General features: G+C 41.7%; 1 protein-coding gene across 1 annotated transcript; it reads left to right on the forward strand.

Moving 5' to 3' along the window:
* The first annotated feature begins 715 nt into the window (after positions 1-715).
* On the forward strand, positions 716-17,498 carry HSPA14 (heat shock protein family A (Hsp70) member 14). Its single transcript, XM_059816743.1, has 14 exons — positions 716-772; positions 977-1,057; positions 1,146-1,228; positions 2,251-2,299; positions 3,126-3,219; positions 3,338-3,428; positions 4,426-4,530; positions 5,331-5,492; positions 6,392-6,547; positions 7,847-7,949; positions 10,829-11,044; positions 11,428-11,601; positions 15,178-15,248; positions 16,835-17,498. Exons 1-14 carry the CDS (start codon positions 716-718, stop codon positions 16,911-16,913), a joined length of 1,521 nt encoding a protein of 506 aa, XP_059672726.1. The 3' UTR covers positions 16,914-17,498.
* Positions 17,499-18,529: the final 1,031 nt, after the last annotated feature.

An 18,529-nucleotide genomic window follows, 5' to 3' on the forward strand; every position in this document is an offset into this window, starting at 1 on the left:
CTGGCCGTGATGACGTGAATTCTGTGTGAATGATGTTAAATTCCCCCAGGATTGATTAGAAATCGCCTTTTTTTTTTTTTCCCCCCTGGTAAGGCCAAGATGGATTTCTCCAACAGAAGCACAACGCAACGAGACACTCAGCTTTACTTCCAGACATGGGTTACGCCTGGTTAGATTATGCAAAATCGGCGCTTCAGCTTGACTGCTTCGCTAATAACTACAGCACTTGGATAAAACAATATTTACACCGCCTCCATGTGCTCATTGCCCGCAATTAAACCATGAGAGAAGCCACCCACATAAAACACGCACGCCCCACCACACGCATGAAAAAGCTCCGTTCGCCTCTCTCCGTGTTAATCTCTCTTTCCTCAGCGGTTGGGCCTCCCGGCGTTAAACAAACCGGAGCCCGCGCAGGCCCAGCGCTCCGCCTCACGAACGCCCCTCAGCGGCCGCGTACCGCCACACCGCCCGCGCCTCGCGCACCGGCTCCGTTCCGTTGCCATGCTTGATGACGGTCCTCTCTCAATTTTTCTCATTGGCTGCTCCACCGATGACGGCACACCCAAGTGCGCCTCTCCGCGATTGGTTTGCCGGAGAGCGCGGCGCGAGCTTTGATTGGCGGCCGGGGAGAAGAGCGGAGCGGGATTGGTTGGGAGAGCGGGGCGCGTGGTGCATTGTGGGGTGGCGGGCGCGCGTGGAGCGTTGGGGTTTCATGGCGGCCATCGGTGTCCACCTGGGTGCTACCTGTGCCTGCGCCGCCGTCTATAAGGTGAGGGGCCGCGGGGCTGCTCCGCCTGCTGTGTTCGGGGCGGACTGGAGGCGTCGTGGCTGCCCGGGAGTCCTTGCCGGGAGGAGAGGGTGGGCCGCGGTCATCTCCGTTCCCTCACGGCGCTGTGGGGTCACGCAGCGAGTAAAGCCCTGACGGGGCGCGGTGTGCTGAGGGGCGGCTCACGGGTGGTGTCTCTGTCCGCAGGATGGCCGCGCCGACGTGGTCGCCAACGACGCCGGGGACAGGGTCACTCCTGCGGTGGTTGCTTTCTCGGAAAGCGAGGAGGTGAGGCTTCCCTTCTGTGGTGGGGGTTTGGAGAGGAGGGGAGCTCTGCCTGTTGCTCACTTTTCTTTTTTCTTTATTTTTCATTCAGGTTGTTGGCTTAGCTGCAAAGCAAAGTAGAATAAGAAATATTTCAAACACTGTAGTGAAAGTAAAGCAGATCCTTGGGCGAAGGTAAGAGAATAGGTGTGAAAGGGAAGGTGAGAAGTTCAGTTTTCCCCATTAAAGCTGGTCTGTGAAACGTAGTCTCAACGCTAATATTGAAGGCATTTTAATCTAGTGTGATAGTACTTAAGTTAACCTGGCGCTGACAGGAGGGTATGTCAGATCTTAAAAATTCATTAAATTATTAACTTCTTGTTCTACATTTCATTCCAGGAGTAAAGAGATGCTTAGTATTTTATGTCTGAATTTGTCTGCGAAATCAAATTGTGAAATTTGGTAACAAGTTGCATACATGCTTTTGATACATACTTTAGTTTCTTAACTAAAACATTTTCCTGTTACCTGGATGTTTTCCTGTGGCTAAAATCCACTGTGATTTTAGTTGCATGAAGCTTTGTATTGCTTTTTATTACAATAGTGAAACACATTGACATAATGCCTGTTGTGATTCTTCACTTAGTGGAGCTGTGGCGATTTGTGCTGGCAGTTACAGTGGTGCTGGAAGTAAACTTGTTGGTTTAGGTCTAACATCAGAGATGTGACAAAACTTTTCAGTGATAACCTAGCTGTGTGTTACAGCTCTCTCACTGAAGGGAGTTGACAAGATTATGTCCATTCTGATGTATTCCTCAGCACTTTTCAGATGCGTAACTTTACATAGTAGAGGATTACGGGTAGTTAGCTTCTTGCTGTCATGTTATTTCAGTCAATGCAACAAAAGTGCCACTAAAATCTTTTATAATGATTATTGGGGATAGCAGGTTAAAACAATGTGTTGAGTTTTGTTTTCCCTTTTCACTAACTAGTAGGTATTTTCTCTATCATTAGTTTGGGGAAAGGGGATTGAAAGATACCAGCAGGCAGAACTGTTGTTTGTTCTCCTGTATAAATGTATCCATAGAGTGGAAACAGGGATTTTGGTTGCAGTATAGCTTCATATGCTGTAGACATTATAAGAAATACCAGCAAGATGAATTTGTGCAATTACCCTTGAGCATATAATTTATTTTATTTTGAATTTGTCTGGACAGCTCTGGTGACCCACAGGCGGAGAAATATATTGCAGAAAGCAGATGTTCAGTGCGTATGATCTATTTTTTTCTGTTTTTCTCAGAATAACTTGTATCATTTTATACTGTTGTTCTTGGCATGGTTTGTGCCACACCATGTTTGTTCTGTAGTGATCAGCTCTCATTATATGAGGTCCATTTGCTGTTGTATAGAATGTTTCTCTTTTTATAAAAAGTAGAGAACTTCACTGTGTTCTGAGATCAGCCATCGTAATATAGTCCAACAGAAAAATTATATATCTCTTGGCCATTCTCAAAAGGGATGTTTCTTAATACATTTGGGTAATAGCGTTGTGGTGTTTCTTAGCGCTGGTAGAAGATGCTCAGGGTACAGCACCTTGTGATAAAAATGCTTAACCACTTGATTTAATCTCAGTATTTAATTTGAATAATATCGTGCTTGTTACTAGAAACCTTTTTGCAAAACAAGAGAAAAATTATCCTGGAAAATACATTCATAAAGGAGGAACGAGTTTTTCTCTGGTTTTTGACTGTTCGTATTGACAGGCTTATGTAAATAGGTGTTATCTTTTTTTGTAAGCAGGCAAGTACTTTTGTTCTAAACGTTGCTTTTGTACTAAGGAAAACTTCTTAATAGAAAAAGAAAGTCTGGAGTCTTTAAGCCCATATGAATGTCACTGTCATGTCTGTTGGATAATACAAGTTTTTTGATGATCTTTGATAAGCATCTTGGAAGCATTTATCCTCTTGTAACTAATACAGAAAGTATTTATACAGTTCAATTGTTTTTACTTTGAACAGAAACTAAATTAAACATTACTTTTTGTTAATAACCAAATTACGTATCTAACAAAGGTATGTTGTTTTGCTTACAGATAATTGAGAAGAACGGAAAACTTCAATATGAAATAGATAATAAATTTATTAACCCAGAAGATGTGGCAAAACTAATTTTCAGTAAAATGAAAGGTAAATAATAAGTAAAATCCTAACATTTTAGTTTTTTAAGCTGTCCTCATATTTTTAAGATGTGGTGTATTGGCTTTTTTGCTTTTAATCAACATGTTCTGCCTATGTTTATAAACAGAAACTGCTCAGTCTGCATTGGGTTCAGATGTAAATGACGTTGTTATCACTGTACCATTTGATTTTGGAGAGAATCAGAAAAATGCCCTTGGGTAAGAGGATTAAGATTTTTCTGTTATTTAACATGCCTAAAGCAGACCGCCTGGCAGATCAGCAATGGGAATTCTCCTGCTGGACTTCAGCTTGCGACAATCAGTCAGGACATTGGAATGCTATTTGAATTGGGAAGATGTGAAATGCAAATAGTTTCTCAGCCCTCTTCCATAATTCCCCATCCCTTCATACAACAATATTCACCGACCCAAATGGCATTACATGACTTTACTGAGGACTGTTTTATCGGAGATCAGATACAGAATACACACCAGTTTTCTACTTGTAAGTGTAGCTGTAAAAGTTCTTCCATATGAAAACATATATAGACTTAAAGCTGTGCATAATTGGCAGCATCCATTTCTACTTTCTGGTATGTAGAAGCCCTTATGTTGAACTGTCATGCAATGCTTAAAGCACACTTAAAGTTGGTGAGCTGGGTATTTGCAGTGTGTATAATCAAACATTCTGTTGCTTTGGCATACGAGTTTCAAAATAACTTCAAAGTGGGGGAAATTACTTGTGGGGCAGTCCCAGGGTTACTGAAGTTTCAAGAAAACATTTAAAGAAAACGTTAGAAGTGAGATGCGGTAACTTGATTTGGAAGTAAAAGCAATTTTCCTAGCATGATACCTGTTGAAATAATGTACCAAGAACTTTTAATACCACACCTGAAGATAAGTTACCAAGTTTGATTGAGGGTGGGATTTTTCATCTTGTAGTTGTAGGGGGTTTTGCTGTTTTTTATGGGATGTGTAGACTGATATACTAGTGTTTCTTTGACAGTAAGCACACAGCAGGTCCAAGTACCCGAAGAACACAGTAGCAACTGAACTTCTTGATACCTTTCTTTTCCAGTCACTTTGCTTTGTTAATACCACACTGTAACAAAGTTCTGAGTTGGTGACATATGTAGTTCAGATGAAATCTTAATAGCGTGCGTGACTATAGTGAAATCATTAAAGTAAAATGAAATGCTGTTATGCCTTATCACAGGGAAGCAGCTGCAGCTGCTGGATTTAATGTTATGAGATTAATTCATGAACCGTCTGCAGCTCTCCTGGCTTATGGAATTGGCCAAGATTCACCCACTGGGAAAAGGTAAAATCCTAATATTTTACTTCTTAAATTTAACCTGCTGTACTTGAATCTTGAGAAATCTTAAATGAAGGAATGCTGTGTTGCCTTAGCAGTCAATACAAAATTAATGATTTGAGGCTTGTTCTTCTTTCTCTCAGTAAAGCCAATAACAATTTAGAAGTTGTAAATCTGTAGTGTTTTAAAACCCTTTGTTCTGTTTTTTATGTTTTTAGAACTGTCTTTAAAGATTTGTCCCCAGATTCTGTCTTGCTCTTTAATAAGCTGATTGGCTTGAAGAAAAATGCATCCCATCTTAAACAGATTTTGGCATAGCTGGTTTTTAATTGTGGGAGATGGGGTCATTTTACATACAGTAGAAGAACTAAAGCTGGGTTCCTGGGTTCAGTAGGTGCATTGGGTTTCTGTTACGAATATTCAAATAATTCACAGGATTTTCAAAATAGCAAAGACTGCTGTCAGTGCAAACAGATGTCTTTTTTTCTTCTTGGTTGATAATTTTTTTACCCTTCTCCTATAATTCTTGCCTATAAACTTGAATGTGATGTTCAGTTCTCTTGTGGGAAAAATGTTGGCTACTCTCACTGTATGAAATAGACTAATGTTCTTTAGGGAACATTGTCAAGTGGTACTAAGATGCATTAAATAGAAACACTCCAAATCAAATTCTCTTGACAAGACTGTTTAAAACCTGCAATACGTTATATGGTGGTCATCTTTTTAGAAAGTGTGTCAAAGTAAACATAATTTTAGATGGCTTATTAATACTACTTTCTTTCTTTTTTCTTTTTTAACCATGGCAGCAATGTGTTGGTTTATAAACTTGGAGGAACATCGCTTTCTATCACAGTCATAGAAGTAAACAGTGGAATATATCGTGTGCTTGCTACAAACACAGACGATAGCATTGGTGGAGTTTGCTTCACAGAAGCTCTAGCACAACACTTAGCTTCTGAATTTCAGAGGTCAGTTTTGAATTTCAAGCATGTTGCTGTTAGGAACTTTGCTATCTGATGCTTGCTTTAAAAAAAAAACAAAAATTCATATTAGGTTGTCAGATCTAGCAGACTGTGAGTGAAATGGCTCAAATAAAAATATTAAAGGAACAGTCAGTCGTTGGGGGCCAAAGAGGAAGGTTGGGAAATACTTGGTTTGGGGTAGATGTTGCCTGAAGTCAGTGTTGAACTATAAGGGCTCAGCTATGAATTGTTCTGTGTTTTGAGTGATGTACGTGGCGACATGTAGCTACAGGCTGCTTGCATCCTTTCAGTCACAAGCTTTTGGGGTGGCAGGGAGTTCACCTGTGTGAGTTTTGTTTGTCTTTTCTTGTTGGCATGAAGGACCGTGGCGGGGCTTGGGTCATCAGACTGAAGTCTGTATGGCACATCATCCTGTGATTAATAAAAATGAACAAATGCAATAGCATTGACTCTAGTGATCTTGAGGTGGTCAGTTGTGTACTATCACAGGAGGAGACTTTTTGGATGAAACATACTATTCTGTTGACATATCTAATGTTCGGTGTTCTATTTCTTCTTAATATGTGGTTAAAATTCATTAACTTGCAGGCCTTTTCTTGCTGTTTCTTGCAGTCACAGCGTTTGTTCAGCTAAGAAACTGTGTTAAATCTGTGTGATAAACACTAACGCCTGAGTTCAGGGTGGCTCTGCACAGTGTTCTTTAGTTAAAAATGAAATAGACACTTTTATTCTTTGTGAGCTTTCAGTAGTGGTGTTGTAGATAATACTAAAATGTCTACAGAAAAAAGTTCAATAGCTTTAACCTGTTTTTTCTTTCAGAAAGTTAGCATTATCACTCAAATGCCTGCCTTTCTAAACTGATACCTTCTTTTTTTAAAATGTAGGTCTTGTAAACATGATATTAGAGGAAATCCCAGAGCCATGATGAAGTTAATGAACAGCGCTGATGTTGCAAAGCACTCGTTATCAAGCCTGGGAAGTGCAAACTGTTTTGTAGATTCGTTGTATGATGGATTGGATTTTGATTGTAATGTGTCCAGGTAAAACAAGTCTTGAAGCTACTGCTTTTATATAAAACTATGCTTGAAATCTTTCTAGTTGGTATTTAGGATGTTCAAAAAGCTTTGATTTTTGGTGGCATTGATTTTAGAAACAGAAGTAAGATTGAAGACCAACTTGCTTTGTTTCATATTGATGGTTCTGTTACGATGCGATCTGTAGTATTTAGGGTAGTAGCGCTAACAATGTTGCCCTAACGGTTAGAAAACAAAGTGCGAAAAGGCGCAGGGAGACCCCGTCGTTGGAGTCTGGTTATTGATGAAAGGGGAATAGATACTGTAATTACTCAAGGTGGGAGGCGGTTCCCCCCATTACTGTTTTTGTTGTTGCTTTTTCCTTAAAGGAAAGAAGACTTCTGGACTCTTTTTTCATCTAAATGAGCTCCAGAATGACAGGAGTCATGGAAGTTTTGATGTTGCCTCTATGTGACAGCTGGAGTAGAAAGATGTTTTCTGTCTTTTTGTTCATACTGCTGTGTCCTACTCTTGTCTTTTCTCTTGTGGCATGATCTCTTACTGAGATGTTTAGCTAATTTTGATTTCTCTTCCAGTCAGCAGCAGCTTTAGCAAAATGAAATAGACTTTCCAATTCCAGAACTGTGCATCCACTGCTGCAGCAGTTGGATCTGGTAAAATAAGGCACAGTATGTTCACAAGTGCGAGAAGCAATACTGTGTAACTTGTTTGGCTCAGTTTTGAGTAAGCATGCTAGTCCTGTGGACTAGTGATGCCGAATGTGACTTGCAGTATTCAAACAGGGTAAAACTTCCTTGCTTGAAAGAGTCCCAAGCAAGCACAAGTTTGTTTTTCAATTTGCTTAAGTATCTACTCCCTGCCTGCAAATCAGGACAGCTTGACTTGCCTCTGAAAATTCAAGAGGTGCATTTGAGTCTTTGTGTCTCCGTTTTAAAGATGATGCAGTTCCAGGATTTTTCCTTCTTTTTTTCACATACGAGTCAAGACGATAATACTGGGTTTTGTCAAGACAACAATAGTGTTTTTTTCTCTAGAGTACGCTGAAGAAGAATGAAAGTGCATTCCATGTAGGTGTTAATGATGGAATCAATATCACAGATATTTCCACAACAACAGCAAAAAACTTATTTGAGGTTAATAATTGGGAAATAAGATGTTTTTAAAAAGAAAAATCACTTAGTACCAGGTATAGCTAGAGAACCAAAGTATATTCTAAAAATTATTGTTCTTGCATTTCAGGTATCTGTCTCTAATGGATGAGATGACACTTCTTGAATATTTTTTTTTAATTTTATTTTCTTCTAGGGCCAGGTTTGAACTTATCTGTTCTTCCCTTTTTAGTAAATGTGTAGAAGCAATTAAAAAGCTCTTGCAGCAAGTTGGATTTACAGCAGATGACATTAATAAGGTAATAATAGAAATCATTTGTCTGTAGTATGCTTTATAACTCCACAAGAAGAATATTTATGGGGCCTGTTTTCTTTGCAGACTGAGATTATTTCATGAAGTGTTTAAGCATTTTTGGCTCAGATCCAACAAAGTACATAGTTCTCAAGATCTTGAGTCTATCTTTGCTTTGATTTCGGTTACTGGAAGTTAAGTATAAGGTAGTCAGTCAACACTGTGTTTTCACTGCTGCTTATTGAGTAAATGGTAGAGGATTTGTCTCTGTTTGGTGTAACTCTTGGTAAAGCTGAGGATTACCTTCTTTAAGTTTAGTACATAGACTTTCTTCTGCCTTCACTGAGCTTTGGATGGGGTTTGCTGACACTTCTGAAGAAAGCCCGAGTTTCAACTTTATTTGTCTTTTTGAGTTGAACAACTTGCTTAGTGTCTGCTTGGTGCCTGTGTTCTTCCTTGTCAGCTTAAAAAACTTAGGAACACATTAGATGACAAACCATAGAGTGCTTTAATACCGAAGATGGTGAGTAAAGTAGGAAACATTACTAGTTTCAGTCAAATGTCTTTTTTGCTTTGGTATGAGAGAGTAACTTCATCTCAACCCCTGTGCCCCTGTGTGTGGCAAATGGCATTGCATTTATTGCTGGAGGAATTGGCACATAAATTCTGCAGCAAAAGTTAGCTGGCGCTTTTAGTGATACTTGATGCTATTTCAGACTCTTTGTTAGTGTTCGCTGTGTCACATCTGAGTTTCACTGGTAAGATAATGAAGTATCCTAGGCCATTGTTCCAGTGTCTGGAAAGCTCCCCAGCAGAAAAGGACCTGGGGATGTTGATTGACAGCCGGCTGAATATGAGCCAGCAGTGTGCCCAGGTGGCCAAGAAGGCCAACGGCATCCTGGCCTGTATCAGAAACAGTGTGGCCAGCAGGAGTAGGGAGGTGATCGTGCCCCTGTACTCAGCGCTGGTGAGGCTGCACCTCGAATGCTGCATTCATTTTTGGGCCCCTCACTACAAGAAGGACATAGAGGTGCTGGAGTGTGTCCAGAGAAGGGCGACGAAGCTGGTGAGGGGTCTGGAGCACAAGTGTGATGAGGAGCGGCTGAGGGAGCTGGGGTTGTTCAGTCTGGAGAAGAGGAGGTTGAGGGGAGACCTTATCGCTCTCTACAACTACCTGAAAGGGGGTTGCAGAGAGGTGGGTGTTGGTCTCTTCTCCCAAGTGACTAGTGACAGGGCAAGAGGAAATGGCCTCAAGTTGCACCAGGGGAGGTTCAGGCTGGATATTAGGAAAAATCTCTTTACTGAGAGAGTGATGAAGCATTGGACCAGGCTGCCCAGGGAGGTGATGAAGTCACCATCCCTGGAGGTGTTCAAGGAACGTGTGAATGTGGCATTGTGGGACATGGTTTAGTGGGCATGGTGGTGTTGGGTTGATGGTTGGACTTGATGATCTTACAGGTCTTTTCCAACCTTAGTGATTCTGTGATTCTGAGAATGTCTTTTGTTTTCTGGTGAGAGTATTTTTTAAGTGCCCAATATGTTGTGCTCTCAGGCCTTAATGCTTGGGGGCGGGGGGGAGCACTTTAAATGTAAAAATAAATGAACCTAATTTACACCCCTTATGTTTTACATGAAGAAAAGTGGGAATTAGCTTTATTTCCCAGTCTGGTTGATCTCAACAAAGTTACTGTAATAAGAGAAGGCTTTTAAGGGTTTTTTCTTGCACAAGATCAGTAAGTGATAGCTGGTTGTTGATAACATCCCTCAGGATTTGATTCTGGGGCTAATACCATTTAACGTCTCTATTAATAACACAGATGATGGGGTAGCATGTACTCTCAGCAAGTTTGCAGGCAGTACCAAAATGAGGGGAGCAATCAATACCACTGTAGGTCAAGGCTGCTATTCAGAGGGGTTAAAAAAGGCAAGAAAAATGTATGGAGAAGAACATCACAAAGACCAACAAAGGCAAATGCAGAGTCTGGTATGGAATAATCTCAGGCAGCAGGACAGGCTAGCAGTTGCTAGAAAGCAGCTTTGCAGGAAAAGATTCTAATAGACAGTAAGTTTAATAGCAGTCAGCAGCGTGCCTCTGCAGCAAGGAAGGCCAGTTGTATGCTGGGCTTGTAATAGCAAGGGTGTAGCCATGGGTGTAGGAAAGCGTTTGTTATGCTCTTTGGCACTTGGACAGAGCATCCAGGTACAATCTCATCATTTTGGGGCTTCACAGGAGACAAAAGGTACTGACCTACTAGAGCCCATCTGGGTTTGCTCACCTGTAAGACGAGAAGGCTCACAAGAGACTAGTGGTGCCTACAGTTACCTAATAGGAAGACATACGTGAGATAAACCCTGACTTAGTCCTTCCTATAGGTGCATGATGGAAGGGTGAGTGGCAAGCAGCACAAGTTACAACATGGGGAAATTTTAGATACCAAGGAAAATAATTTGTAGTGTGAGAGTGGTCAGACACTGAAACAAGGGCCCACAGAGTCTATGGAATCTATATCCATGGAGATAAGGCCCTGGGCAGCCTGTTGTAACTGGAGCTGTTCTGGGCATGAGGTTGGATTAGATGACCTCTGGAGGTCCCTTCCAACCTGGCATTATTTTATGATTAATTCCTCATTTTTTTAAAATGTTACTTCATCTAGCTGATGCTTACCATAAGAAACACTTTTCAAGACACCATTTCAAACTTGCTGTTTCTTTTAATTTCAAATACAAAAGCAACAGAAGTCAATCAAAGGTGGCATCAATTTTTGTTTTAACAACTACGGATGATAAAATATCCCAGCACAGTTTGCATTTCTGTATTGCAGGTTGTGACCTGTCTGTTTTATCTGTCAGAAGAAAGATTTGAAATCATTAAGGCATGTTTTCCAGGTAGTTCTATGCGGTGGGTCTGCTCGAATCCCGAAGCTACAGCAGCTGATCAAAGACATTTTCCCAACTGTGGAATTACTGAATTCAATTCCTCCAGATGAAGTTATTCCCATTGGTGCAGCCATAGAGGCAGGAATTCTGCTAGGGAAAGAAAATCCTTTGTTAGAAGAAGAAGCACTCTTTATTGAGTGCTCCACCAAAGATATTCTTCTTAAGGTAAGGCTAAAATTATTTAACTTAAAAAATTTTACTGCTGCAATGAATATACAGCACTGCTTATGCATGATTGATGTTAGAGAAATAGTATTTTTTTATTATTAGTTCCACAGATTGGCTGTAGATCAGCAGTGACTTAGGTTTATTGACAGGAAAAACTGCTTTATTTTAAGGGGAGACAGATTGTGTCTTTCCTATGTTGTAATAGCTGGAATTTTTCATTTGTTTATGAGAATATAGATTTTATTTTTACTTGCTGTGATGGTACATGTTGCAGAGAGAATGAATCTTGGATTTCTTTTCTCGTGGAGCACTGTTGTAACACTTCCAGCTCACTAAAGTACTTAGAGAAAGGCATGAACTTTTGTTTTTTCTTTTTAAAGGGAGTAGACGAATCAGGGGCTGACAAATTCACAGTGCTATTTCCATCAGGGACACCACTACCAGCTCGAAGGCAGCACACCCTGCATGCTCCTGGAAACACCACTTCTGTATATCTTGAGCTATACGAGTCACTGGGGAAAAGTCCCATGAATGAAGAGGGTAAATTTGCGCAGGTGAGTATATACACATTCGTATGCGCTTTTCATATAGAATCATAGAATTGTTTAGGTTGGGGAAGACCTTTAAAATCATCAAGTCCAACCATAAACCTAACACTACTAAGTCCACTACTAAACCATGTCCACACGTCTTTTAAAAACCTTCAGGGATTTAAACCACCTCCCCGGGCAGCCTGTGCCAATGTCTGACAACCCTTTCAGTGAAGAAGTTTTTCCTAATATCCAATCTAAACCTTCCCTGGTGCAACTTGAGGCCATTTCCTCTTGTCCTGTCACTTGTCACTTGGGAGAAGAGACCCACCTCTCTGCAACCCCCTTTCAGGTAGCTGTAGAGAGCGGTAAGGTCTCCCCTCAGCCTCCTCTTCTCCAGGCTAAACAACCCCAGCTCCCTCAGCTGCTTCTCATCAGACTTGTGCTCCAGACCCCTCACCAGCTTCATCGCCCTTCTCTAGACACGCTCCAGCACCTCAATGTCCTTCTGGTAGTGAGGGGCCCAAACCTGAACACAGTACTCGAGGTGCGGCCTCACCAGCGCCGAGTACAGGGGCACGATCACCTCCCTGCTCCTGCTGGCCACACTATTTCTGATACAGGCCAGGATGCCGTTGGCCGCCTTGGCCACCTGGGCACACTGCTGGCTCATATTCAGCCGGCTGTCGACCAACACCCCCAGGTCCTTTTCTGCGGGGGAGCTTTCCAGCCACTCGTCCCCAAGCCTGTAGCGTTGCATGGGGTTGTTGTGACCCAAGTGCAGGCCCCGGCACTTGACCTTGTTGAACCTCATCCAATTGGCCTGGGCCCATCGATCCAGCCTGTCCAGATCCCTCTGCAGAGCCTTCCTACCCTCCAGCAGATCAACACTCCCGCCCAACTTGGTGTCATCTACAGACTTACTGAGGGTGCACTCAGTCCCCTCATCCAGATCATCGATAAAGATATTAAACAAGACCGGTCCCAGTACTGAGCCCTGGGGAACACCGCTTGTGACTGGCCACCAACTGGATTTCACTCCATTCACCACAACCCTTTGGGCCTGGCCATCCAGCCAGTTTTTTACCCAGCGAAGAGTGTGCCTGTCCAAGCCATGAGCAGTCAGTTTCTCCAGGAGAATGCTGTGGGAAACGGTGTCAAAGGCTTTACTAAAGTCTGGGTAGACTATATTCACAACCTTTCCATCATCCAGTAAGTGGGTCATCTTGTTGTAGAAGGAGATCAGGTTAGTCAGGCAGGACCCTCCTTTCATAAACCCATGCTGACTGGGCCTGATTGACTGGTTTTCCCGTACGTGCCACATGGCACCAACCAAGATGATCTGCTCCATAATACTCCCCAGCACCAAGGTGAGGCTGACGGGTCTGCAGTTCCCCGGATCCTCCTTCTGGCCCTTCTTGAAGATGGGCGTCACATTTGCTCACCTCCAGTCCACTGGGACCTCCGCGGTTAGCCAGGATGGCTGGTAGATGGTGGAAAGTGGCTTGGTGAGCACTTCAGCCAGCTCCCTCAGCACCCTTGGGTGGATCCCCTCCGTTCCCATAGACTTGTGGGTGTCTTACGTGGTGTAGCAGGTTGCTAACCGTTTCCCCTTGGATTGTGGGGGCTTCATTCTGCTCCCCGTCCCTATCTTCCAGCTCAGGGGGCTGGGTACCTGGAGAACAACTGGTCTTGCTATTAAAGACTGAGGCAAAGAAGGCATGAAGTACCTCAGCCTTTTCCTCATCCTTTGTTACTATGTTTCCCCTCGTGTCCAGTAAGGGATGAAGATTCTCCTTAGCCCTCCTTTCGTTGCTAATGTATTTATAGAAACATTTTTTGTTGTCTTTTATGGCAGTCGCCAGGTTAAGTTCTAGTTGGGCTTTGGCCCTTCTAATTTTCTCCCTGCAAAACCTCAGAATATCCTTGTAGTCCTCCTGAGTTGCCTGCTCCTTCTTCCAAAAGTCATAAACTCTCTTCCTTTTCCTGAGTTCCATCCAAAGCTCTCTGTTCAGCCAGGCCGGTCGTCTTCCCCACTGGCTCATCTTCTGGCAACCACTTGGAAATCAAGTGGCTCTGAAAAAATAAAAAAATTACACCAAAACCAATCCTACCCCTACAAAAACTTCTTGTTACAAAATTAGAATTACATGCATCTCTTTGGAAAAGGTCTTTAAGCATTCTTCTATAAATGTGTTAAGAAGTATTGAAGCTCTTAAAGAAATTGAAGTTTCCCTTTTTAATTTCTAAATGGCTGGCTGTGTTTGACATTTGACACTACTGTAGTAAGCTCACCTGGGATGAGAGATCATAACCCTGTAGTACACAGATCTCTGACATTTTAGAAATAAAACTGCTGGAGGTAATGATGTAGCTGGTGTATGTATTGTTGATTACTTTTTTGATCTTCCTAGATAGGACAGGATCTTGGTCTTAAATACCACATTTGATTTTTCACAGTGTTAAGATGTTATGATTAAGTCCTCACCCGATATGAAGATACTACTTGGCAGTCAACCTATTGAGAGAACGCAGCTTGTTTGAAACAGGGATGATGTGCTTACTGTGGCTTCAGTGCCCTTACAGCACCAGGGAGGGGGCAGATGTGGCTGAAATGGATTAAATGCTTGAGAAAATTGTTATTCCACCTTAGTCCTGCCCAAAGATCTTTAAGGGGACAGGGAAAGGATGTTACCTAATAATCAGAGACCTGATCCTAAGTAAAGGAACATGCTCAGCTCTTACTGTAGTCTGTGGGAGTTGCAGGTACTCTAGCTATCCTAGTGATAGATCCTGAAACAAAATGACTGAAACAGTAGTGCAGATAGCTAAAAATGCATAGATTTGCCCTACAGATGAATGAAGTCCACTAGGGCATGCTTTGATGTTGAATTATTAGGATGAGATGCTGTTGTGGTTTAACCCCAGCCGGCAGCTAAGCACCACACAGCTGCTCACTCACTCCCCCCACTCCCAGTGGGATGGGGGAGAGAACCAGAAAGGTAAAAGTGAGAAAACGCATGGGTTGAGATAAAGACAGTTGAATAGTAAAGCACAAGCAAAGCAAAACAAGGAATTCATTCACTGCTTCCCATCGGCAGGCAGGGGTTCAGCCATCTCCAGGAAAGCAGGGCTCCATCATGCCTAACGGTTACTTGGGAAGACAAACGCCATCACTCCAAACATCCCCCACTTCCTTATTCCCTCAGCTTTATATGCTGAGCATGATGTCATATGGTATGGAATATCCCTTTGGTCAGTTGGGGTCAGTTGTCCCGGCTGTGTCCCCTCCCAACTTCTTGTGCACCCCCAGCCTACTCGCTGGTGGGGTGGGGTGAGAAGCAGAAAAGGCCTTGACTCTGTGTGAGCCCTGCTCAGCAGTAACTAAAACATCCCTGCTTTATCAACACTGTTTCCAGCACAAATCCAAAACACAGCCCCATACCAGCTACTATGAAGAAAATTAACTCTATCCCAGCCAAAACCAGCACAGGTGCTAAACAGATTGAATTGCACACCTTAGCTTGTGTGTCACTTCCATTAAACTGCTGTGCAAGGATTTAGAGAAGTTTATAACTTAACATCTTTTTTCTTAAATAGATTGTGCTCCAGGATTTAGATAAAAAGGAGGATGGCCTACATGATATACTGACTGTCCTCACTATGAAAAGGTACCCAAAATACTTGTTGTTCTGCCATTAATTTGCTGTGTCACACTTCTGAGAAGTGGTCTTTTCTCCTGTTACAGAATGTTCAATTTTGTGTTGAGAAATTTCAGCATTTCATTGCTTATAAGGCTGTGTCCTAGCAGGAGTAAATTCTGTACGTATATGGTTTTTATGCAGTACCTTCTGTGCTTTCATTGTTTGATAGCTAAAGAAATAAAACTTAACACAATTGTATAGATGACTTCTAGCAACTTTTGAACTGTTGATCGCTGTAACGATGCTTGAAAGCAGTCAGGATCTCAAATTTCCCATTGACAGGGGTCAGGTAGTTCTGTTGAATGCCCACGCTCTGAGGAAAAACTGAAGTAGAACATGTCTTCGTTAGTTGCTAAGGAATCCATGAAGCACTTCTCATATGCAGCATTTGTGATGAAAACCTGTGGCTCTGTCCTTTCAGAGGCAGGGTTGTTAAGCATGAGAAACAATGCCACAGGAAATCAGGCTTCATAAATCTACTTTTTACGGAATTAGCCATTTATTGTGGGAAAATATGGAGTATCTTATGGCAGGGTGGGGAATGGGGATGACATGATATTGAAGAAATTTCTCTGACTTTCTTAAGCCTTAATAGGAGTGCTTGGGGTCAGCTGAAATAGTCCAAATAGTTTATAAAGATATCACATGGTGGAATTCTAAGTAGTCAAAGTATGTTTGTCTTCTGAGGACTGTCCAGAAGTTCATACTGCTTTTCTAAATAGTATGAAAGTTGTCTAGGTGTTGCTGAAAAACTAAATCCCTGCTTGCTATTTGAGTTCAAAATACTTAATTTTCTTATGTTAACTCAGGTGTATTAATGCTCTATTAATAGACTTCACAGAAAATACCTTGTTAGTCATACAGAGATTTGCACTTAGCATTGATAAGAAAAACATCTTAGGGATTATATATGCAACTGTGTAGTGCAGAAAACCTGCATTATTTTAAAGGGGGTTTTAGTAATATTTAGATTAAAAAGATTAGGGAAAGTTCACTAGAACACATCTATTTCTATCTAAATATTATGTGACTATTGTATGTCTAGATAAAGTAGGATTCAATATTGTCTCTAATTCTTGGATTTTGAAAATTAAGGTTTTCCTCCTTGAAGGAGATCCTTGGTATTTGAAGACTTCTACTTTTAAAAAGTCAAGTTCTCATACTTTGGAAAAACGTTCTTATCTGTTCGTTGCTGTTACTCAGAGTTCTCAAGATGAATATTTTGAATAATATTACTGCATATTCTGTTTACAAACCTGTACTAAATAAACTTAGTTACAATATTTAAACATATTCCTGAATCTGTTCTACCATATGTAGAGAAGATACATGCTTTAATGGAGAGCAAGAAGTGCGTATCTAAATACTCAGTAAACTGAATTTCGTAAATCAGTTTCATCAATGTTGAAGCATGTTCTTTCCTGGATATTTTGATGCTCATCTTTCTTGCTTTCGTCTGCATGAAGACTATTGTTTATACTCTCTGGAATGTCCAGTAACATGCTAAGTGTTGTGTTGAGATAGTCCTAAACATACCTTTTTCTTTTATCTAGGGATGGGTCCTTGCACGTTACCTGCACAGATCAAGATACTGGAAAGTGTGAAATCATCACTGTTGAAGTGGCGTCATAGTCTCTTTTGGAAGGCAACATTTTTCGAAGTTGACTTTTGTCTCTTGTTGGCTTTTCTGCCCAAGTGGTGACTCTCTCTGAGATGTCTTTAATGATTCTTACAGGACTGTAATAAAGTGAGGTAAAACATTAATTTTCCACCAATTCTGTTTGGAGTGGAAAGCGTGGTGCAGAATGTTAATTAAGACATCCAGACAGCAGAGCATTGAATTATCAGCACCTGTTTTAAAAAATGCAAAGGGCAAATCCTCATGCTGTGGTTCAGCAACAAGCGTATTACGTAGTCTAAAGATTTTTCCTTGGACTAATCAGGTCGTATGCCCATTCAACCAGTGTATCTGTGGCTCAGCAGCATAGCATTGACCAAGCAAGAGCTAGACTGGTGAAAATCCGCTCTAAAAACTGTACAAAAGTGTACTGAAATCCTGCATGGTCTTGATGTTGCCTGAAACCATGAAGGTGATGCCCATTTGCGCTGGCCTCTTGAGCGGGATTTTTTTTTTTCTGAAGTTACTGTAAGATGGTTTTGTGGTATTACCTGAAAAATGTGTTGTAAGGGTTATATGTGCTTATTTATGTGTTATTAATAAAGTATGTTTTTTATGCAGATCCTGGCATCCTCCATTCTGTATGGCACTGTTCTAATCTGTATGTCATCATATATTTGTTTTGATACAAGCTGGCAGCTTTTTTCAATTTAGGTAGGGGAGTGATAAGGAGACAGAGCAGGCAAATGTAGTTACGGGCTTTGAGGATCTCAGCCTAATGTGCAGCTAAGGGGCAACAGTTCAGCCCTGAGTGTCAGATGTTATCTTGTAAAAACATTCAAAGTGACACAGCAGAGCCTCAAAATCAGAGGCAGAAACTAGAGCAAGGGATGCCTGCCTGGATTTGTAGAGACCTGTGTTCCATTACCATTTTTTTCTACAGGCTTCCCAAATTGTCTTGCGTTTGCAGAACATGTATTTCAATATTCATCCTACCTCACAAAAGCAATAGATACTACATGTAAGATAGAAATCTTGCTGCAATCCGAACAAATGTCTGTATTGTGTGGCTCACCAGCCTAGACACGGGCTTTGACCTTCTGAGGCTTCCTTGAGGGGAAAGTTCTGCCTCCCTTACCCCTGCATCTTTGATCTCTGGAAAATAAGCATATAGTTAGCAGTTCCTGCGTGAAAACTTTTAAAAGTGGTCTTGGAAAAACCCGAAGTCTGATTCCGTTGGGGCAGTAGAGCCCCACAGCCCTCATAAATACAAGTAAATAGACACTTAAGCACTCGGGAGTGGCCAGACATCTTGAGGGGATGTTTTGTTGTGTGTAATAGTACCAACTGGGGGGGTTATGGGGCTTGGGGCTAACTTGAAAGCTGTATTAATCAGAAACACTTCTGAGAAGTGTGCTGTGATGAGAGGGTAACTTTTTTTCTTTTTATAAAGTGTCTGAAACCTTTCTTCGAGGTTGTTGCTCTGCTGTGCAGCTGGCAGAGCGAGGTGAAGGGCCTGGGGGAAGTCTGCCTGGTGCCTCGCGCTGCCCCGGGCCCGGCTATAAAAGAACAAGGAGAAATCGCTTTAAATTTTGCCTCGCCGCTTTTTACTCTCCTTCCCAGCCCCTTC

Source organism: Gavia stellata, chromosome 4 (assembly GCF_030936135.1).
Source record: "Gavia stellata isolate bGavSte3 chromosome 4, bGavSte3.hap2, whole genome shotgun sequence".
In the NCBI taxonomy this organism is placed as follows: Eukaryota; Metazoa; Chordata; class Aves; order Gaviiformes; family Gaviidae; genus Gavia; species Gavia stellata.